At 42.2% G+C, this 24,495-nt stretch overlaps 1 protein-coding gene across 1 annotated transcript in view; it reads left to right on the top strand.

Moving 5' to 3' along the window:
* LOC140377765 (slit homolog 1 protein-like) overlaps positions 1 to 24,495 on the top strand; it is a 146,676-nt gene that overhangs the window by 14,508 nt on the left and 107,673 nt on the right. The window contains exon 2 of the mRNA XM_072463316.1: positions 21,434 to 21,505. Coding sequence (XP_072319417.1) covers positions 21,434 to 21,505 — 72 coding nt within the window. The remainder of the gene's footprint in view (positions 1 to 21,433; positions 21,506 to 24,495) is intronic.

The raw sequence follows: 24,495 nt of genomic DNA on the forward strand, positions 1-24,495 counted from the left end.
TTTCTCTTTGAAGATAATGAGTTAGGACGGTTGCTTAGCTGCGAGCCACATTCAGAAGTCAGATAATCGGGCCAGTTAAAGGCATAAACTCCAGATAAATATCCAGTGTGGAGCTTGTGTAAAGACCATAATCATCTTCTTCTCTCAGATAAACACGCAAGAGTGTTTTACCTGGACAGAACTCACACAAGTTGTTGTACTTATTACTACGAATATAATCTGTAGTTGCAGCTCTGCTTCACTTTGCTCTGATCAGAGAGATAGTTTCGGGAGCTTCTGCTGACGCCGCGTTCCTTTCCCTTCTCCGCTCTGAGATTAAACACTCTTTCTTTGCCCCGTGCGTCTGTGCAAATGTCAGCGCCGCCGCCTCTTCAGGTCAAACGAGAAATCATTTGTGAGTGATACGCTCGGACCCCTGTTGACCTCTCGACGGCGGACACGTTTGCACAGGGGGGCTGATGGGTAATTAGCATGTAAAGTGATCCGCTCCGGTGCGTTCCCAGGGACACAGTGGCCATCGCTTTCCCATTCATCAAGGCGACCGTGGCAGCGCCCAAACGAGTAATAAACGAGTGGAGTCACATTGTCAGGGCGATGTGTGAGAAATGGCTGCCCCTCGGCAACGGGGCAGGAGATGATATTTGAGCAGTCGGGGGGGGGGGGCAACGAGACTGAAATTTAGCTTCTTTGTCGTTAAATGAAGCTGTAAATGACGAAACAGCTTTAAAAAGTCATCGGATTAAACATGAGCGCCACCTGGTCCGAGTGTGTCTTTTAAAGAGTTTAGATTGAGAAGATTGTGACTTAAAATCTGCTAAAGATTCACTTTCCACCGTCTGATGTCGTCACAAGTGTCTCTGGAGATGTTTGTGAGAAATACTCTTTATTATAAAACACAGGACATATAAACACATTTCTGATATTGAGCGTTAATATGATGTGATCTGGATAAAATAGTGAAAATATCTTTGACATGACAGAGGCTAATTCACTCATGTCACTGCAATAAACATTTGGAAATCATTGGTTTATCTTTAGTTTGTGATTTTATTAAACATTCAATTATGTAAACAGTGTTTTTTGAAAAGCCTTTGTGATCGTTTCTCTTTAAAACACTCTCTCTTTTGCTTAAGTGATTAATCATTATTAACTGTAGCTTATTCTGCGTCAATTTGTGTTTGTTTGTTTATTTGAAATACAAAATTTTAAAAGCTCTAAATAGTTTGATCATTGTTGCCGACGCCGTTAGTTTTAGTGGTGCATGCTGGGATAGCGTGATGACATAATGTTCTATTTAATCTTTACGTTTAGTCAAGCGCAAAAGCTGTAATTAATGTCTAATCCAAACAGCAGCGTATCTTGTTGTTTAGATCGACTTAAATGTACGTGTTCTTGTATAAGTGTGTGTTGTGTGTGTTATAAACGGGAAACTACTTCTCAATTTCAACTTTCAACTGATGAGTTTCTAGTTTTGACTTTATTTGGTGGGATAATGTCTGTTGTAAATATAGGTTCTAGTTGTACAGATTTGACAGATCCAGTTGCAGTTTGTGAATTAAAGAGTTGAAAGTGATTTCTATAAAACATTGACGACATTGACGACTCCATCCAAACGTTTTGACACAAGTTACACCAAAAAAACACATTTAAACAATATCGTTGTTCTCTCACACTCATTTCTGTTACATTACAGGAGGTTTGGCTCGGTGTAAAACATGTAGGGTTCAATGATCTATACATTTTTTTAACTGGAAGAAGACTAAAAGAGGCTGTTTTCTTGAAACTGAGCGGCCAGTTCCAGTGACCTTAGAAATGTGGAGCTCCGCCTCCTGCTCCGTTCATTCCTTATGGGGAATTAGCAGAGTCTGGCTAAAATAAATCAATAATTAATTAACAGAAAGCGGAGAGCGAGTTACAGATGGATAATCACAAAAACACCTACTTAGGTTAACACACGTAGGTTTACATTGTACGTAAAAGTCTTAGTGATTATGTATTGCTACAATGCTAGAACATTTGTTGCCTTGTTAGTAAAATCTTTAATATAACGATCTTAATTGTATTTTAGTAAAATGTGTAGTCCAATCTGTCATCGGCCCTTTAGCTTTAATGTAACGTGTTTAATACATAAAGTCGCCATCAGTGGAAATGCATCTGTTTGTCACAAGATCAAGTCAAGTCAAGTTTATCACGTTTATTAGCATAGCCACACGATGATATGTAAACTAGCATTAGCTGCTAACGACCTGAAACAAACAGCCTCAGTCTGGAGTGATCTGGTCCAGTCCACTGGTCCCTCCTGACCACAGTCACACATTTCTGGACAAACGGGCTCTTTGGGGATGTTAGAAGAGGAATCCTTTGTTTTGAGACTTTTTGTTGGTCCATTCCACAGTGAACACGCAGCTTTAGACCTCAAGATGGCAGCAGCGAGTGAATCACGTCACTTCAGACTCATGAATATTGAAGACATTTAGCAAAATAATAATAATAATAATATTAATAAGTATGTTTGCTGTAACCCGACCGACCCGGTATAAAACTAGCCGACCGAAACTGAGTCATGGTGTGGCTTCATGTTCAATTTGACCTGCGCTTTGCATTCTGGGATTGAAACACGCCCAGCAGCGCCATCACAACAAACATGGCGCTGCCCGTGTCCCCCGTATGTTCCCCCCGCTCGCCTTCGCTACCAAAATAAAGGATAACGACGTGCAAAAGGTCGATTGAAATATCTTAAAATGGGGAGATTTAGTCTCACGATCGGGTTGATCGAGACGTTTTCCGTCATTGACTGTTAAAGCCCGACCCCTGGACGGTTGAAGCCCGACCCCTGGACTGTTGAAGCCCGCTGACCCCTGGACTGTTGAAGCCTGACCCCTGGACTGTTGAAGCCTGACCCCTGGACTGTTGAAGCCTGACCCCTGGACTGTTGAAGCCTGACCCCTGGACTGTTGAAGCCTGACCCCTGGACTGTTGAAGCCTGACCCCTGGACTGTTGAAGCCTGACCCCTGGACTGTTGAAGCCTGACCCCTGGACTGTTGAAGCCTGACCCCTGGACTGTTGAAGCCCGACCCCTGGACTGTTGAAGCCCGACCCCTGGACTGTTGAAGCCTGACCTCTGGACTGTTGAAGCCCGACCCCTGGACTGTTGAAGCCTGACCCCTGGACTGTTGAAGCCTGACCCCTGGACTGTTGAAGCCTGACCTCTGGACTGTTGAAGCCCGACCCCTGCCGGTCACTCCGAGTCGAGTCAAAAAATTGCGACGATTTTGATCTTTTTTTTGCCTTCAAAGTAAAAAAATAAGAATTTACCTACCGACCGACCCACTTGAAAAATGTTGGGTCAGGTTACAGCAAACAGACTATTTATTTGGGGCCGCCTGACAGCTCCACGGAAACAAGCAGAAGGCGACTCCTCCAGCAGAAAAGTCACCTTGAAGATTGTACTTTCAAAGCCCAAATACTTTTTCTGCGATGGCTCTTGATTTGGAAAGTCCCTCTTAAGCCTCAGATGATTCACTGCTTTGTCACACACTTCCCTTACATTCAGCGTGACCCTGTATGACCCCAGCGGTTGCAGAAACTGACAATTATCTCTTATTAAATTATAACTCAACCGTGAACGTCTTTGGTCAGGATTCGTGGGCAGCGAACGGAGACTTGCAACTCAAACAGAAAGAGCCGGATGGAGGAAACAGTGGTGATTATTTTCATGTAAAGATGATATTGGTCGGGTTCTTGTGAGTGTGGTGTACTGGCTGCGCTCGCACTCAGACTAATTGAGTGTGACAGAGAAGAGAAGAAGAAGAAGAAGAAGAAGAAGAAGAAGAAGAAGAAGAAGAAGAAGAAGAAGAAGAAGAAGAAGAAGAAGAAGAAGAAGAAGAAGAAGAAGAAGAAGAAGAAGAAGAAGAAGAAGAAGAAGAACAGGAAACTCAAAAACGTAATATGTTTTTGGACCCAAGAAGATGATTTGACTAAATTCTGGGGTGGGAAGAGATTATAGATCTATATTTTCTACAAAGCTTCTCTTCTAGCTAATATTTATGTACATGGACCCTGTAAAATGTAGAATAAACAAACTAAACTAAATATTAAAGTAATAAACTCTGACTAGATGGCTAACTGTCAAATATGTTAAATATAATTTCAAGGAATGAAAATCCAAAGGGCCTTAATGAAACTCTCCAAACTAGAGCTGTATTTCATTAAATACATTATTTTGGTCTAGAAAGCATTCGACGATATATCCGACCTGAACTGCTCAGACCACAGCTGCAAAAACACGATGTCTCACTCCTTTCTGCTTCTGTACCTTTTAAATCCTTGCAATCTAAATCCATTTTTTTGTCGATTTATACAAATCTTGGTCGAAAAACAAACATAAAACACCATCTGATTACTTGATTAAATGACTGAAGAGCTTCAGCTACTGTAAAATATACAGTGAACACTTATTTATCCAACAATGATGTGAATTGTGTAAATGTTGATATTATAGTCACATTTGTTCGATCGAGCCCTGAAGTGGAGCACGTCGAGTTTTTTAAATTCACGATGACATTATTGTGACATACTGCATTTCAAATGTGTTTTCACGACGAGCCGCTGAAGTTTGTGTCCCGTTTCTTTAGAGTTAGGCTTCTGTTAGCTTCTGTTAGCTTCTGTCAGCTTCTGTTAGCTTCTGTTAGCTTCTGCTTCTGTTAGCTTCTGTTAGCTTCTGTTAGCTTCTAGTAGCTGGGGTTTTGTGATTAGTGTATTTTTCAAACTTCAAGCCGCTACTTTTTCCCCACTTTGAACCCTGCGGCTCATACAACAGTGCGTCTAATTTATAGATTATTACTGGCTAAGCAGGAAGCGCAAGCATTTCACACCCTGCAGAAGAAGAAGTCAGTGGACAGTGGTCCCTGTTCAGGGGACACATCGTGTTCTCTGTATATTAAGCTTCAAAACGCTGTGTGTTTTATTACAATCAGACTCGTATTCACAAATGTAACTGTGGTTTAACAAGACTAACAGTTGTTTTTCTTTACCACAGTCACGTCTCTTCATGACATTGGCAGTATTTATCATTCTGCCCCTCTTTTTGCCACGGATCTGAACTTCTGTTGTAGTTGCACTTCCGGTCGAGCAGGAACTCCATTCACTTAAATGGAAAAGTCAAGTAGATTGATTTGTGTAAAATGTCCAGTGTTCATGTGACCCACAAGTCAAAACTGAACCGGCTTTTTAGTCTGGGCAGAACGTATTTTCTCTGGAAGTCGGTAGCTCCATGTTCACTAATACAGTAGCTCCATGTTCACTAATCCAGTAGCTCCATGTTCACTAATCCAGTAGCTCCATGTTCACTAATCCAGTAGCTCCATGTTCACTAATACAGTAGCTCCATGTTCACTAATACAGTAGCTCCATGTTCACTAATCCAGTAGCTCCATGTTCACTAATACAGTGGCTCCATGTTCACTAATACAGTAGCTCCATGTTCACTAATACAGTAGCTCCATGTTCACTAATCCAGTAGCTCCATGTTCACTAATCCAGTAGCTCCATGTTCACTAATACAGTAGCTCCATGTTCACTAATACAGTAGCTCCATGTTCCCTAATACAGTAGCTCCATGTTCACTAATACAGTAGCTCCATGTTCACTAATACAGTAGCTCCATGTTCACTAATGCAGTAGCTCCATGTTCACTAATACAGTAGCTCCATGTTCCCTAATACAGTAGCTCCATGTTCACTAATACAGTAGCTCCATGTTCACTAATACAGTAGCTCCATGTTCACTAATGCAGTAGCTCCATGTTCACTAATACAGTAGCTCCATGTTCACTAATACAGTAGCTCCATGTTCACTAATGCAGTAGCTCCATGTTCACTAAAGCAGTAGCTCCATGTTCACTAATACAGTAGCTCCATGTTCACTAATACAGTAGCTCCATGTTCACTAATACAGTAGCTCCATGTTCACTAATGCAGTAGCTCCATGTTCACTAATACAGTAGCTCCATGTTCACTAATACAGTAGCTCCATGTTCACTAATACAGTAGCTCCATGTTCACTAATACAGTAGCTCCATGTTCACTAATACAGTAGCTCCATGTTCACTAATGCAGTAGCTCCATGTTCACTAATGCAGTAGCTCCATGTTCACTAATGCAGTAGCTCCATGTTCACTAATGCAGTAGCTCCATGTTCACTAATACAGTAGCTCCATGTTCCCTAATACAGTAGCTCCATGTTCACTTTTACAGTAGCTCCATGTTCACTAATACAGTAGCTCCATGTTCACTAATGCAGTAGCTCCATGTTCACTAATACAGTAGCTCCATGTTCACTAATGCAGTAGCTCCATGTTCACTAATGCAGTAGCTCCATGTTCACTAATACAGTAGCTCCATGTTCACTAATGCAGTAGCTCCATGTTCACTAATACAGTAGCTCCATGTTCACTAATGCAGTAGCTCCATGTTCACTAATACAGTAGCTCCATGTTCACTAATACAGTAGCTCCATGTTCACTAATACAGTAGCTCCATGTTCACTAATACAGTAGCTCCATGTTCACTAATGCAGTAGCTCCATGTTCACTAATACAGTAGCTCCATGTTCACTAATACAGTAGCTCCATGTTCACTAATGCAGTAGCTCCATGTTCACTAATGCAGTAGCTCCATGTTCACTAATACAGTAGCTCCATGTTCACTAATGCAGTAGCTCCATGTTCACTAATACAGTAGCTCCATGTTCACTAAGACAGTAGCTCCATGTTCACTAATACAGTAGCTCCATGTTCACTAATGCAGTAGCTCCATGTTCACTAATGCAGTAGCTCCATGTTCACTAATGCAGTAGCTCCATGTTCACTAATACAGTAGCTCCATGTTCACTAATACAGTAGCTCCATGTTCACTAATGCAGTAGCTCCATGTTCACTAATGCAGTAGCTCCATGTTCACTAATACAGTAGCTCCATGTTCACTAATGCAGTAGCTCCATGTTCACTAATGCAGTAGCTCCATGTTCACTAATACAGTAGCTCCATGTTCACTAATGCAGTAGCTCCATGTTCACTAATGCAGTAGCTCCATGTTCATTAATGCAGTAGCTCCATGTTCACTAATACAGTAGCTCCATGTTCACTAATGCAGTAGCTCCATGTTCACTAATGCAGTAGCTCCATGTTCACTAATACAGTAGCTCCATGTTCACTAATGCAGTAGCTCCATGTTCACTAATACAGTAGCTCCATGTTCACTAATGCAGTAGCTCCATGTTCACTAATGCAGTAGCTCCATGTTCCCTAATACAGTAGCTCCATGTTCACTAATACAGTAGCTCCATGTTCACTAATGCAGTAGCTCCATGTTCACTAATACAGTAGCTCCATGTTCACTAATGCAGTAGCTCCATGTTCACTAATGCAGTAGCTCCATGTTCACTAATACAGTAGCTCCATGTTCACTAATGCAGTAGCTCCATGTTCACTAATGCAGTAGCTCCATGTTCACTAATGCAGTAGCTCCATGTTCACTAATACAGTAGCTCCATGTTCACTAATGCAGTAGCTCCATGTTCACTAATACAGTAGCTCCATGTTCACCAATACAGTAGCTCCATGTTCACTAATGCAGTAGCTCCATGTTCACTAATGCAGTAGCTCCATGTTCACTAATGCAGTAGCTCCATGTTCACTAATGCAGTAGCTCCATGTTCACTAATACAGTAGCTCCATGTTCACTAATGCAGTAGCTCCATGTTCACTAATACAGTAGCTCCATGTTCACTAATGCAGTAGCTCCATGTTCACTAATGCAGTAGCTCCATGTTCACTAATACAGTAGCTCCATGTTCACTAATGCAGTAGCTCCATGTTCACTAATGCAGTAGCTCCATGTTCACTAATACAGTAGCTCCATGTTCACTAATGCAGTATCTCCATGTTCACTAATGCAGTAGCTCCATGTTCACTAATGCAGTAGCTCCATGTTCACTAATGCAGTAGCTCCATGTTCACTAATACAGTAGCTCCATGTTCACTAATACAGTAGCTCCATGTTCACTAATGCAGTAGCTCCATGTTCACTAATGCAGTATCTCCATGTTCACTAATGCAGTAGCTCCATGTTCACTAATGCAGTAGCTCCATGTTCACTAATACAGTAGCTCCATGTTCACCAATACAGTAGCTCCATGTTCACTAATGCAGTAGCTCCATGTTCACTAATGCAGTAGCTCCATGTTCACTAATGCAGTAGCTCCATGTTCACTAATGCAGTAGCTCCATGTTCACTAATGCAGTAGCTCCATGTTCACTAATACAGTAGCTCCATGTTCACTAATGCAGTAGCTCCATGTTCACTAATACAGTAGCTCCATGTTCACTAATGCAGTAGCTCCATGTTCACTAATGCAGTAGCTCCATGTTCACTAATACAGTAGCTCCATGTTCACTAATGCAGTAGCTCCATGTTCACTAATGCAGTAGCTCCATGTTCACTAATACAGTAGCTCCATGTTCACTAATGCAGTATCTCCATGTTCACTAATGCAGTAGCTCCATGTTCACTAATGCAGTAGCTCCATGTTCACTAATGCAGTAGCTCCATGTTCACTAATACAGTAGCTCCATGTTCACTAATACAGTAGCTCCATGTTCACTAATGCAGTAGCTCCATGTTCACTAATGCAGTATCTCCATGTTCACTAATGCAGTAGCTCCATGTTCACTAATGCAGTAGCTCCATGTTCACTAATACAGTAGCTCCATGTTCACTAATGCAGTATCTCCATGTTCACTAATGCAGTATCTCCATGTTCACTAATGCAGTAGCTCCATGTTCACTAATGCAGTAGCTCCATGTTCACTAATACAGTAGCTCCATGTTCACTAATGCAGTATCTCCATGTTCACTAATGCAGTATCTCCATGTTCACTAATGCAGTAGCTCCATGTTCACTAATGCAGTAGCTCCATGTTCACTAATACAGTAGCTCCATGTTCACTAATACAGTAGCTCCATGTTCACTAATGCAGTAGCTCCATGTTCACTAATGCAGTAGCTCCATGTTCACTAATGCAGTAGCTCCATGTTCACTAATACAGTAGCTCCATGTTCACCAATACAGTAGCTCCATGTTCACTAATACAGTAGCTCCATGTTCACCAATACAGTAGCTCCATGTTCACTAATGCAGTAGCTCCATGTTCACTAATGCAGTAGCTCCATGTTCACTAATGCAGTAGCTCCATGTTCACTAATACAACCAGAAGAAGGATTAAGTCGTGCTTCTGGAATAAGGTGAATAGTCAGACAGTAGAAATGTGAACTAGCTGCTCAATTCCGCGCAGACCGTCCACATAGTTAAAATCATTTCCCTGACGCCAACGGGATCAAACGGGTCCGTGCGGACGTCCTTTGGCCCCGTGGATCCTCCTGGACACGCGTCCAGGAGGATCAAGACCAAACTCGTGCCATTCGCTGCACGTGCACTTGAGTCATCTCGGGCTGTAAAAGGGGTTTGGGTCGGGCTTGTCTCTAATGCTGTCGGGCTTCGGCCCTTGTGGATTGAAATGTTTACCTCCCCTGGGCCCTCAGAGTGTGTGGAGCGAGTATTGGGACGGGGCCCTAAAGGTTCTGCTCCTCAACATTCCTCTGAGCGGCAGAATTATGAGCAGCACAACTGATCAAACGTGTTTCTTTGCTTTTTGCTGAAACAGGTTTCTCCATTGTTGCTCTGACTGCAGAGCTTAGCTAGCTTGTTAGCTTGTTAGCTTGTTAGCTTGTTGTGTTCTGTGGTTTATCTGCTGTTCTACAACTGTTTTATAAATTTACTTCTTTTAGATGTCAGGTACAAACAAAGACTTGTAAACTTTCACACTTCTCTGATTCTAGCAGCTCTTAAACATTTTAGTTGTGTTTTGAGCTCTTTCAGGAGAAAATGTCATTTCTCGTCATTGACTCACTGCTGAAATTCAGAATGATGTGATGTCATCAGCATATAATTCTGTTGGAAGTTTCCATTTGAACTAATGTTGCACTACATCTTTTGCACCCTTTAGATTCTCAGGGACCACCCTGTTAAGTGCATTCATCACATCACGGCATGATCGCATTTTCTAAATATAAAAACAAGTTAAACACCAAATGGGTTTTACAAACTATTATATTTGCTTTGAACATTCACAATATCATGTAACTGCACTGTTAAAAACAACAATTTAAAGATGAAATAGAGGCAATAAGTCATGTTCACTCCAACATATTGTGATGAATAATTCAAACGCCTGGATCGCCTCAGCCGAATGCTTTGGGAAACACTGCATTTATTTGCTGTAAGTCACTTATAAACGCCCAGCTTCACCTCCAATAATGACGATATTTCTTGTTATTATTACATTGTCTGTCTGTAATTCTCCTGTGAGAAAATCCACTCATAACGAGTGTTCAGACCATCACTGCTATTTCTAATATGACCCAGGTCCCAGAGCTCTAAACTGTGCTCTCAGCAAATCAAACTGTCAGGGGCCGATTGAGGAGCTGAAGCAGCATCTGAGGCTTTAAACAGAGACTGTGCAGCAGCAGCAAACTGGGGTTGACTTTGGACTAATAATAATAATAATAATAATAATAATAATAATAATAATAATAATAATAATAATAGTAATAGTAAATATAGCCGCAAGCGGCAATGATCGGCCCTCGCCACGCCGCCGCCACGCCGCCGCCACGCCGCAAGAGGAGCCCCAATTGTCCTTTTATTACGCCTACTGCTGAATCTGTGACGCTGTCACATCTTCTCCCCTTTGTTTTACCATCAAAAAGCTATTTTATTTTGAATTCTTGGCAAAATGTGCGGCTTTGCCGCACAGACACCGTGACTCTTTGAATGAAAATGTGGATAACTTTTGATGGTCCTGAAGATGAGTCTCACCAAATTTCAGGTTAATAGGGCTGACGCCCTGGGAGGAGTTTGTGAAAGTCTAAAGTGTAAACATGAAAGGTTTCGGTCATCGTTACGGCAACGCCATAACAATTATGACATGAGTCATTGACTTTTTTGATGGGGATGCTAAAATTGAGTTGTGTGTCAAATTTCATATAATTTCGCAAAACTAAACATTTAACCTCCATATAAAATCTGTAGGGGGCGCTGTGGCGCCAAATGAATTTATTTCACTTCAAGTAGGTTTAGGGCAAAGAGTTTAACAACTGATTCTAATTTGACGCAATTCGGACTTTATCTGCGCAAACGGCAGAAATTTTAAATATGGGAGATTTCTGAAATTCTAGCTACAGTTTGCGGCTTCGCCGCTCAGAGACCGTGAGAGGTATCAATGTAATTTGGATAACTTTTGATGTCCCACTCCTCAGTAGCATTTTCACCAAATTTCAGCTTTTTAGGGCCAACGCCCTGGGAGGAGTTCGTAAAAGTACGACGTTTGGAAAAACTCCGAAGTCATGTTTAGCCATTTTTGAAGCAATATGGCCGACATTTGGTTGGGCGGACGGCATTGCCGTAATAATATTTTTTACTTCTCTTGTCACCATCTACCTCTGCGCCAAATTTCATGATTCTACGATCAGATTTTTTTTGGGTCATTTCCCATCTCTCAATGCATTTTTGGTACATTTGGTGGCGCTGACGCGCCAATTTTTTTTATTTTAGAAAAGGGAAATAGCCAGAATGTAGAGAGGCACGATTTTTAGAGGTGTGCAAATTTTTGTGACTTTTCGTCAATGTTCACTGGGTGAAAAATAGGGGGGTTGGTCCCGAGAAGAAGAAAGAAAGAAAGAAAGAAAGAAAGAAAGAATAATATTCCGATGCGAAAACAATGTTTCCCATTTTTCAAATATCATAAACTATACATTTTCGGAAAGCGCTCGCGCTTTCCTACCTCATGGTGTGGGTCCCTGGTCACTGACGGGTACTTTCGATAATTTTGAGTGGGCTCCGCCCACTTTGTGTTTTTGGCCCTCTATACAGTAATAATGTTCAATTTTTGCATTACATGCTTATATGCACGGAACATGCAAGAGATGGGGAACGTATTCGTGAGCTTCTTAGCGCAAATGAGTGCTTTATATGGGGATGACGACCGCGAAGCGGTCGTCATCCCAATGTAAAGTGCTCGTTTAGTGCGAACTTTTGCACGGGCTTCGCCCGTTTACAACGGTAATGTTCCATTTTCCTACAACTAATTAGTATGCACGGGGCGTGCATGAGTGGAGGAGTGCGTTAGTGAGTGTTTGGAAGTGGGCGAGCGCTTCGCGCTCGATTTCGTGCGCACTACGTGCGCACTTTCGCAGCCGTGCTTCGCACGGCCTTACGAGATTAATAATCCTCTCGCCAGCTTGTGGCGCTCGGGCCTAATAATAATAATAATAATAATAATAATAATATAGAGGTGGAAGAAATGTCTAGAACTGTGAAATATCACTTTGTGTACTGGAGATGTGAAAAAAATCATAATATTGTGTAGTCTACAAAACAAGGAAATAATATATTACTGCTCTTTAGTGGGTCATTTTATGGTCCATATTTGTGTTGTTATTGTTAAATTATTGTCGAAGTATAATTTCAATGTGAGCCACGCCTAGTCAGGTCATTTAAAGAGTCTCTTGAGAGCTTAGTCTTATCTCTGTTGTTTTTGTTTCTTTTCTATTTGTGTGTGTTATGTCGGTACCTGGATATGCCAAAATTGATTGTAAAAACGCAAAAAAAAGTATTTTTTTGCACGATTTTGAGAATCAGCACTGAAAATAGCGAGGCACAAGTTGACCTCGATGTGACCATTTTCATGTCAAGTACAGTCGACGACAGGTGTGAGATGTTATTAAAATGTTGTGTTATGATTATCACGGTCAAAATAATTACAATTAACAACAAATGATCAATAATCACTCAAATTTCTGACGCTTTAAATAAATAAACGTACAGTTATTGAAAAAATCACATTAATTTGATATTGCCCAGTTATAATACAAATAATGTTGGAATAGCACTTTTTTAAAATATATGATACGCATTTGTTTTTTAAAATGTGAACATTCTCGTTCTAGAAGTCTTCAGTCACCAAGTTTCAGCTTTTAATTGGTTAATAATGCATAAAAGTCTCAATGTAAAATAGAAATAATCGTTTGACTGGCGCCTAATCGAAACAATAACTGCAACTGAACTGACTTGACTCAAATCATGTTTAGTTGCAGCCCTGGTTTAGTTGCAGCCCTGGTCCATGTTTAGTTGCAGCCCTGGTCCATGTTTAGTTGCAGCCCTGGTCCATGTTTAGTTGCAGCCCTGGTTTAGTTGCAGCCCTGGTTTAGTTGCAGCCCTGGTTCATGTTTAGTTGCAGCCCTGGTTTAGTTGCAGCCCTGGTCCATGTTTAGTTGCAGCCCTGGTCCATGTTTAGTTGCAGCCCTGGTCCATGTTTAGTTGCAGCCCTGGTTTAGTTGCAGCCCTGGTTCATGTTTAGTTGCAGCCCTGGTTTAGTTGCAGCCCTGGTCCATGTTTAGTTGCAGCCCTGGTTCATGTTTAGTTGCAGCCCTGGTTTAGTTGCAGCCCTGGTCCATGTTTAGTTGCAGCCCTGGTCCATGTTTAGTTGCAGCCCTGGTCCATGTTTAGTTGCAGCCCTGGTTTAGTTGCAGCCCTGGTTCATGTTTAGTTGCAGCCCTGGTTTAGTTGCAGCCCTGGTCCATGTTTAGTTGCAGCCCTGGTTTAGTTGCAGCCCTGGTTCATGTTTAGTTGCAGCCCTGGTTTAGTTGCAGCCCTGGTCCATGTTTAGTTGCAGCCCTGGTCCATGTTTAGTTGCAGCCCTGGTCCATGTTTAGTTGCAGCCCTGGTCCATGTTTAGTTGCAGCCCTGGTTTAGTTGCAGCCCTGGTTTAGTTGCAGCCCTGGTTCATGTTTAGTTGCAGCCCTGGTTTAGTTGCAGCCCTGGTCGATGTTTAGTTGCAGCCCTGGTCCATGTTTAGTTGCAGCCCTGGTCCATGTTTAGTTGCAGCCCTGGTCCATGTTTAGTTGCAGCCCTGGTTTAGTTGCAGCCCTGGTTCATGTTTAATTGCAGCCCTGGTTTAGTTGCAGCCCTGGTCCATGTTTAGTTGCAGCCCTGGTTTAGTTGCAGCCCTGGTTCATGTTTAGTTGCAGCCCTGGTTTAGTTGCAGCCCTGGTCCATGTTTAGTTGCAGCCCTGGTTTAGTTGCAGCCCTGGTTCATGTTTAGTTGCAGCCCTGGTTTAGTTGCAGCCCTGGTCTAGTTGCAGCCCTGGTCCATGTTTAGTTGCAGCCCTGGTCCATGTTTAGTTGCAGCCCTGGTCCATGTTTAGTTGCAGCCCTGGTCCATGTTTAGTTGCAGCCCTGGTTTAGTTGCAGCCCTGGTTCATGTTTAATTGCAGCCCTGGTTTAGTTGCAGCCCTGGTCCATGTTTAGTTGCAGCCCTGGTTTAGTTGCAGCCCTGGTTCATGTTTAGTTGCAGCCCTGGTTTAGTTGCAGCCCTGGTCCATGTTTAGTTGCAGCCCTGGTCCATGTTTAGTTGCAGCCCTGGTCCACGTTTAGTTGCAGCCCTGGTTCATGTTTAGTTGCAGCCCTGGTTTAGTTGCAGCCCTGGTCCATGTTTAGTTGAAGCCCTGGTCCATGTTTAGTTGCAGCCCTGGTTCATGTTTAGTTGCAGCCCTGGTCCATGTTTAGTTGCAGCCCTGGTCCATGTTTAGTTGCAGCCCTGGTCCATGTTTAGTTGCAGCCCTGGTCCATGTTTAGTTGCAGCCCTGGTCCATGTTTAGTTGCAGCCCTGGTTCATGTTTAGTTGCAGCCCTGGTTTAGTTGCAGCCCTGGTCCATGTTTAGTTGAAGCCCTGGTCCATGTTTAGTTGCAGCCCTGGTCCATGTTTAGTTGCAGCCCTGGTCCATGTTTAGTTGCAGCCCTGGTCTGCGGCTGCGTCTGCTTCTTCCAGTCCTCGTCCTTCTCAGTTCTTGTCCTGGCTGTGTTTCTCCCTCAGTGCTTAAACGTCGCTTCATCTGGGCCACAGTTTTGTCTGTATTTGTGTGCTCGTGGAGACGAGGCGTGGATAATTGGTTTAGTGCCGTGCGCAGAGGTCAGGGGTCGGCCCGCGCTCGAGTGGTGACTCTTTACAAACAACAGCTCATTAAAAACACAAGCTTCTTCTTCAAAACGGCACTGGAGGAGCTTTAGAGGCAGAAGCAGGAGCGTGAGAGAAACGCCCTTCTACACGGCATTAAAACCAGGACATAGACTTCTGATCAGATTTACAATGTTTTAGTCAAACGTCTTCATCCACAATGAGGCATTTAAAGCTGAAACATGACTCTATTCTTGTAAATGAGCAACAAAAAAAATCAATGTATAAGAAAAGGCTGTAAATGATTGGCTGTTAAAGGTGGTATGGACGATTTTTTTCAGAAAATGTTTTATCATATTTCCTCGTGGCGTGGATAAATCGTTTGTCCTGCCACGTATCAATCATAAAACGCACCTATCGCTCAACTGCAGCCGCGTCAGGCTCGTCCCCACGTTTCCGCGTGCCTAAGCGCATGGATCTATCATAATATAGTTCCCTCAGTGTACGGGACAAAATGAAGACGGAGAAAGACAGTTCGAGCTGACGCAGAAGTGGACAGAAATCTACGGGAGACGAGAGATGTGATGCGCTCCGTTGCGCTAATAAACAAACGCACGTGTGTGTTGTATCAGTCCGCACGGGGGAGTGGCATGCGCACTTCCGCCTGCGTTCTCAAATCGCCGAAAAATCGTCCATTGCGCCTTTAAGTGCTGCAATATCCATAATATTGCGATGTTTGAATATACTCCACTTCATTTTGACACAATAAATGCAGTTAGATTAAAACAATACGTTCACGCCTTAATGTATTAGTAATAAAAACACACTTAACAGAGTCAGAACTGAGACTAAATCAGTTCTTGTTTGGACTGGAATACAATCCTCTTTTTCAACAATTTAATTTAAAAACAGATGGAGGACCTTAGTGTTATTGGAATATATTTAGTTACTTTGATTATTGCCTTCACCAGTATTACAAACTTGATATTTTTGCAGTATATTTGGCAGCACTCGTGTAAGCAGCAGTACTTTGGGACAAAATAAGATGCACATCCAATTGTTCAAATCATTTATCAATTATAAACCCAGAAGAAGCAGCAGTTTGAGAGTGTGTTTATGGTGGATCATTCTGTTTTAGGGTTTATGTCTCAGCGATAGTCAATATTATAGTGTGTTGTGATTCTATAGGAATATAATGCACTTGTGAGACTGAGAGACAGGCAGTTGGTAAACCCTCCTGCAGAATAACTTACCTGAAGCTCTTTTCATCATTTACCTTTGGTCCTGACTGCCGCGCTCATCCATAACTTTTACTTTACGCTCGCCTGAGGAAACCCCTGGTGGTTTTGTCCCGATTAGACATGAACAAATGACTGTCTTCTGTGTTTGGGTTGGACTTTTTCAAAGCTGCGCACAATGACAACAATGGCGTCTGCAGATGTGTTCCTGGCTCCTGTTCACACACAGATACAGACTCTATTCTTCGGCAGAGGACAGCAGAAGGTCACAGCGATCCGCCCGTTACAGTATCTGAAACGTGATCCTCGACAGCCGAGGGAGGAAAAGAATAATCAATTGTGTATTTTTAGTGCAGTTTGATTCTCTGTAGAGTAGTGACCTGTTCAATATCCATACGTGCGATATGAACGCCTTTACTATGAGTCTACATACTTATGTTTGTACTTTTATTGTTTGTATTTTTGCTGCGTTCCGGACACTGGGAGGGCTGTTATTTCCCTCTTGAACATTACGAGTTCTGACCTTAGAGCGTTCCAGCTGAATTAACTGATATTGTAACCAACATGGCTAATGCTAATCTGTTTAGGCTTCTCTCTGTCCACAAATTAGAATAACCAGTTTGATCGGCGTTCTATTTTACCTCCTTTAAAACATTTAGGAAACATTGTCCATTGTGGGTCAAATGCTTAGGACACATTTCTCTGCGAGGATGTGCACCTTAACCTTAATCCTTCAAATGATTATACAAATTAAGATTTACAACTGTGAAAACTTTGGGTTACTAAATGTTGAGAAAATGCCTATAACAAATGCATTTAAAATTGTATCTTTTTTTGTTGTTGTCACTTTCGATTTTTAAAATAAATTCTTGGGATTCAATGTTTATAAATTAAGAAAGTTGTCAATAACCGGGATCAAATATTTAGCTGAAAATTGTTTAAGAAATTTTAAAAAAGATTGAATAAAAGTGTGTGAACCCTCCCTATATTATACAGTAATGAGGTTTTACTCAGGTGTAACGCAGGTGTAACACAGGTGTAACACAGGTTTTACCCAGGTGTAACACAGGTTTTACTCAGGTGTAACGCAGGTTTTACTCAGGTGTAACACAGGTTTTACTCAGGTGTAACGCAGGTGTAACACAGGTGTAACACAGGTGTAACACAGGTGTAACACAGGTTTTACTCAGGTGTAACGCAGGTTTTACTCAGGTGTAACACAGGTTTTATTCAGGTGTAACGCAGGTTTTACTCAGGTGTAACGCAGGTTTTACTCAGGTGTAACACAGGTTTTACTCAGGTGTAACGCAGGTCTAACACAGGTTTTACTCAGGTGTAATACAGGTTTATACTCAGGTGTAACACAGGTTTTACTCAGGTGTAACACAGGTGTAACGCAGGTTTATACTCAGGTGTAACACAGGTTTTACTCAGGTGTAACGCAGGTTTATACTCACGTGTAACACAGGTTTTACTCAGGTGTAACGCAGGTGTAACACAGGTTTATACTCAGGTGTAACACAGGTTTTACTCAGGTGTAACGCAGGTTTATACTCAGGTGTATCACAGGTTTTACTCAGGTGTAACGCAGGTGTAACGCAGGTTTATACTCAGGTGTAACGCAGATGTAACGCAGGTTTATACTCAGGTGTAACACAGGTTTTACTCAGGTGTAACGCAGGTGTAACGCAGGTTTATACTCAGGTGTAACGCAGGTGTAACACAGGCTTTTCTCAGGTGTAACGCAGGTGTAACACAGGTTTATACTCAGGTGTAACGCAGGTGTAACACAGGTTTTTTTCAGGTGTAACGCAGGTTTATACTCAGATGTAACCCAGGTGTAACACAGGTTTTACTCAGGTGTAACGCAGGTTTTACTCAGGTGTAACGCAGGTTTATACTCAGGTGTAACACAGGTTTTACTCAGGTGTAACACAGGTTTATACTCAGGTGTAACACAGGTGTAACACAGGTTTTACTCAGGTGTAACACAGGTGTAACGCCGGTTTATACTCAGGTGTAACACAGGTTTTACTCAGGTGTAACGCAGGTTTATACTCAGGAGTAACGCAGGTTTTACTCAGGTGTAACGCAGGTGTAACACAGGCTTAAACTCAGGTGTAACACAGGTTTTACTCAGGTGTAACGCAGGTTTATACTCAGGTGTAACACAGGTTTTACTCAGGTGTAACGCAGGTGTAACACAGGTTTTACTCAGGTGTAACGCAGGTTTTACTCAGGGATAACACAGGTTTTACTCAGGTGTAATACAGGTTTATACTCAGGTGTAACACAGGTGTAACACAGGTTTTACTCAGGTGTAACGCAGGTGTAACACAGGTTTTACTCAGGTGTAACGCAGGTTTTACTCAGGTGTAACGCAGGTTTATACTCAGGTGTAACACAGGTTTATACTCAGGTGTAACACAGGTTTTACTCAGGTATAACGCAGGTTTATACTCAGGTGTAACGCAGGTGTAACACAGGTTTATACTTAGGTGTAACACAGGTGTAACACAGGTTTTACTCAGGTGTAACACAGGTGTAACGCAGGTTTATACTCAGGTGTAACGCAGGTGTAACACAGGTTTATACTCAGGTGTAACACAGGTGTAACGCAGGTTTATACTCAGGTGTAACACAGGTGTAACGCAGGTTTATACTCAGGTGTAACACAGGTTTTACTCAGGTGTAACGCAGGTTTATACTCAGGAGTAACACAGGTTTTACTCAGGTGTAACGCAGGTTTATACTCACGTGTAACACAGGTTTTACTCTGGTGTTACGCAGGTGTAACACAGGTTTATACTCAGGTGTAACACAGGTTTATACTCAGGTGTAACGCAGGTTTATACTCAGGTGTAACACAGGTTTTACTCAGGTGTCACGCAGGTTTTACTCAGGTGTAACGCAGGTTTATACTCAGGAGTAACACAGGTTTTACTCAGGTGTAACGCAGGTTTATACTCACGTGTAACACAGGTTTTACTCTGGTGTTACGCAGGTGTAACACAGGTTTATACTCAGGTGTAACACAGGTTTATACTCAGGTGTAACGCAGGTTTATACTCAGGTGTAACACAGGTTTTACTCAGGTGTAACGCAGGTTTTACTCAGGTGTAACACAGGTTTTACTCAGGTGTAACGCAGGGGTAACACAGGTTTTACTCAGGTGTAATACAGGTTTATACTCAGGTGTAACACAGGTGTAACACAGGTTTTACTCAGGTGTAACACAGGTGTAACACAGGTGTAACGCAGGTTTATACTCACGTGTAACACAGGTTTTACTCAGGTGTAACGCAGGTGTAACACAGGTTAATACTCAGGTGTAACGCAGGTTTATACTCAGGTGTAACGCAGGTGTAACGCAGGTTTATACTCAGGTGTAACGCAGGTGTAACACAGGTTTTACTCAGGTGTAACACAGGTGTAACACAGGTGTAACGCAGGTTTATACTCAGGTGTAACACAGGTTTTACTCAGGTGTAACGCAGGTTTATACTCAGGTGTAACACAGGTTTTACTCAGGTGTAACGCAGGTGTAACGCAGGTTTATACTCAGGTGTAACGCAGGTGTAACGCAGGTTTATACTCAGGTGTAACGCAGGTGTAACACAGGTTTATACTTAGGTGTAACACAGGTGTAACACAGGTTTTACTCAGGTGTAACACAGGTGTAACGCAGGTTTATACTCAGGTGTAACACAGGTGTAACGCAGGTTTTACTCAGGTGTAACGCAGGTTTTACTCAGGTGTAACGCAGGTTTATACTCAGGTGTAACACAGGTTTTACTCAGGTGTAACGCAGGTGTAACACAGGTTTATACTCAGGTGTAACACAGGTTTTACTCAGGTGTAACGCAGGTTTATACTCAGGTGTAACGCAGGTGTAACACAGGTAAATACTTAGGTGTAACACAGGTGTAACACAGGTTTTACTCAGGTGTAACACAGGTGTAACGCAGGTTTATACTCAGGTGTAACACAGGTGTAACGCAGGTTTTACTCAGGTGTAACGCAGGTTTTACTCAGGTGTAACGCAGGTTTATACTCAGGTGTAACACAGGTTTTACTCAGGTGTAACGCAGGTGTAACACAGGTTTATACTCAGGTGTAACACAGGTTTTACTCAGGTGTAACGCAGGTTTATACTCAGGTGTAACGCAGGTGTAACACAGGTTTATACTTAGGTGTAACACAGGTGTAACACAGGTTTTACTCAGGTGTAACACAGGTGTAACGCAGGTTTATACTCAGGTGTAACGCAGGTGTAACACAGGTTTATACTCAGGTGTAACACAGGTGTAATGCAGGTTTATACTCAGGTGTAACACAGGTGTAACGCAGGTTTATACTCAGGTGTAACACAGGTTTTACTCAGGTGTAACGCAGGTGTAACGCAGGTTTATACTCAGGTGTAACGCAGGTGTAACGCAGGTGTAACGCAGGTTTAACACAGGTTTATACTCAGGTGTAACGCAGGTTTCACTGGTGTAACGGGTGTAACGGGTGTAACTCAGGTGTAATGCAGGTTTCACTGGTGTAACAGGGGTGTAACTCAGGTGTGATGCTGGTTTCACTGGTGTAACTCAGGTGTAATGCAGGTTTCACTGGTGTAACAGGGGTGTAACTCAGGTGTGATGCTGGTTTCACTGGTGTAACTCAGGTGTAATGCAGGTTTCACTGGTGTAACAGGGGTGTAACTCAGGTGTAATGCAGGTTTCACTGGTGTAATGGGTGTAACTCAGGTGTAATGCAGGTTTCACTGGTGTAACGGGGGTGTAACTCAGGTGTAATGCAGGTTTCACTGGTGTAACAGGGGTGTAACTCAGGTGTGATGCTGGGTTCACTGGTGTAACTCAGGTGTAATGCAGGTTTCACTGGTGTAACAGGGATGTAACTCAGGTGTAATGCAGGTTTCACTGGTGTAACAGGGGTGTAACTCAGGTGTGATGCTGGGTTCACTGGTGTAACTCAGGTGTAATGCAGGTTTCACTGGTGTAACAGGGATGTAACTCAGGTGTAATGCAGGTTTCACTGGTGTAACGGGTTTGATTTGGTTGGTTTGTTTCCATGGAGATAAGATTACTTAAACTAAACTGTTCCTCTGTTGTTTTCCAGAGATCTGAACGGGAACAACCTCACCGTCATCACCAAGTTTGACTTCTCTGGACTCAAACACCTCAGAGTTCTGTAAGTGACTCCTTTCTATAGCATATTTAGTCCGATTCATGTGTGTGTTGTATTATGTGGATAACTTATGGAAGAAAACGTCACATGCAGCATGTTTGCAGTATCTTGTTATGACATTTTAACAGGATAAATAGCATTTCTACAATTCTGTCTGACTCTCCATAATAAGGCTGAATGATTAATTGCATTTTCGATTACATCGTGACGCGATTATGGGATTGCAGAGGCACGAGATTATGGCCCTTTGAGAAGTACATGTGGGTCCTGCATTTGGAGGTGAATGGAGCAGCTCCACCTGTGGGGCTCTGTGAGTGCAGCCACTGTCTGCAGTCTGCAGCTTCATTGTTTTACGCTCTGATCCTCCAGAGTCCTCTGCGTACTGGTGCTTCACAAGTTCTTTCGCTCCTCCCTCTTTTTTTAACGAAACTCACTCCACTATTTTGGCGATATGATTATCTGACAAATAGATGCTGCGTGTGCATTTATACCACTTCCATCGATCTTCCATCCATCCTCATTTATGTCATTCCATGTGGGACCCACAGGGCTCTTTTGCTCCTCCCTTTCTGTGCAAGTTCGTGAAATTTACGCCAAAAACTGTCCCTACTTTGGCGATATAGGTCTATATAAATGTTTCTTATGTGTTTCTATCATTTGCTCGTTCCATGCTCGTTAGTGGTGAATGGGAAATGTGATCCCAGCGATGTAAACCCGCAACGTGGTGATCCACGATGACCATTGTGCTCTACGATGACCATTGTGATCCACATTGACCATTGTCGCTCTACGATGACCATTGTGCTCTACGATGACCATTGTGATCTACGATGACCATTGTGATCCACAATGACCATTGTGATCCACGATGACCATTGTGATCCACGATGACCATTGTGATCCACAATGACCATTGTGATCCACGATGACCATTGTGATCTACGATGACCATTGTCGCTCTACGATGACCATTGTGCTCTACGATGACCATTGTGATCCACGATGACCATTGTGATCCACGATGACCATTGTGCTCTACGATGACCATTGTGCTCTACGATGACCATTGTGCTCTACGATGACCATTGTGATCCACGATGACCATTGTGATCCACAATGACCATTGTGATCCACGATGACCATTGTGATCCACAATGACCATTGTGATCCACGATGACCATTGTGCTCTACGATGACCATTGTGATCCACGATGACCATTGTGCTCTACGATGACCATTGTGCTCTACGATGACCATTGTGCTCTACGATGACCATTGTGATCTACGATGACCATTGTGATCCACAATGACCATTGTCGCTCTACGATGACCATTGTGCTCTACGATGACCATTGTGATCTACGATGACCATTGTGATCCACAATGACCATTGTGATCTACGATGAGCATTGTGATCCACGATGACCATTGTGATCTACGATGACCATTGTGATCCACAATGACCATTGTGATCCACGATGAGCATTGTGATCCACAATGACCATTGTGATCCACGATGACCATTGTGATCCACGATGACCATTGTGATCCACAATGACCATTGTGGCCAAATGAACAACTCTATTTAGCTGAGTATGACCCTGGCACAGAAGAGAAATACTCAGATATATTGGATTGTCAATATTAACTTGGGCTTATTTAAGTTAAAAACAGATTCAATATCAAACAGAGTTCAAATTACAATTATAATACAATGTGTTAAAATAAAGAATTTATTTGGTAAAATATTTTTTGCTTGATTTCAATGCAGTGGGAATCAAATCGCAATAATCCTCAAAAAGTGTATGTTTTTTGTCAAAATTGTTCAGCCCTACTCCACAGTATCACAATAAATATTGTACAGTAAGCTTATTATTGTGGTTTTATAGTAACATTGTTTCTAGGACGAGTGCACTGAGACACTTGTCTGAGCAGTATTTATGTTACTACTTCAGCACTAATGGATGTTGCTTGTGCCAGGAATAACACTTCCCCCCCTCATCCTTTCAACATTACATCTTTGACCTGGAAACACAGGCGAATCACATCTGGCGGCTGGGATTAACGTTAGCCACCGTTAGCCTCCGCGGCTCCTCAGAGTGTGTCATTCTGGGCCTTTGTGCCTCGGACTAATTGGATTAATGTAGTTTAATTAGCGGCGAGGGACGCGGCATCGTGTCTGGTTTAGTCTCGCCTCATTGTGGAGGTAGTTCCACATGATGGCAGCTGTCACGGATCAGGCAGGGCTAATGTACGGCTTCCAGCTATTGAGTGTCTGACAGGCCTGTTCATTTAGAGCAGAACATGTGCTTTGCGTTTTAATGATGGTAACTGGGGACCAGAGATTATTATTATGGAAAAAAAAGACCATAAAAGAGAACAACACCAATGAAGCATTAAGGATTTCTAAATACTGTACACTATCAGGCTATAATAAACTTACAAACAATAGGTTCTAGTCATCCTTGGAAGTCTGAGTTTTGCGTTAGATTTGCAACATATGTTTAAAAAGTGTAATCCTTATGTTGAGTGCACATTGTAAACAGCTCCTGGAGCATTTCAGAACATGTTTATAAAAGTCTAACAACTAAAGGTTTTTGTGTTTTCTATAAAAAGACTGCTGTCTGTTTATCACCTAAACAACTGCAGTGTTTCAGATTTGTTTGCGCCAACTCAAATTGCAATTTCTATTATATTTCTACGCTGCCCCAATGAACGCAATCTACTGTATAATTTGTTTTAAATCTTATGCGGAAGTAAAATAATCTTCTATTTAAAAGAGTAGCTGCTTAGATGTAACATATATCTGCATTGTTGTTGTACTACTTTATTTTATATTATTATTTTATTTTATTTTATCTTTTTATTATTATTTATTCATTTTCCTCCATTCCCTATTAAGATATGAGAGGAGTTTTGTTAATAAGAGTTTTTTGTTTTGTTTATAAGAGTTCTTCTATTAAGAGTATTTTTTTTAAACTTCCTATAAGTTA

The sequence above is a fragment of the Eucyclogobius newberryi genome, unplaced genomic scaffold (assembly GCF_026437365.1).
Source record: "Eucyclogobius newberryi isolate DKJ021-1_F unplaced genomic scaffold, fEucNew1.0.hap1 SCAF_4, whole genome shotgun sequence".
Taxonomy (NCBI): domain Eukaryota; kingdom Metazoa; phylum Chordata; class Actinopteri; order Gobiiformes; family Gobiidae; genus Eucyclogobius; species Eucyclogobius newberryi.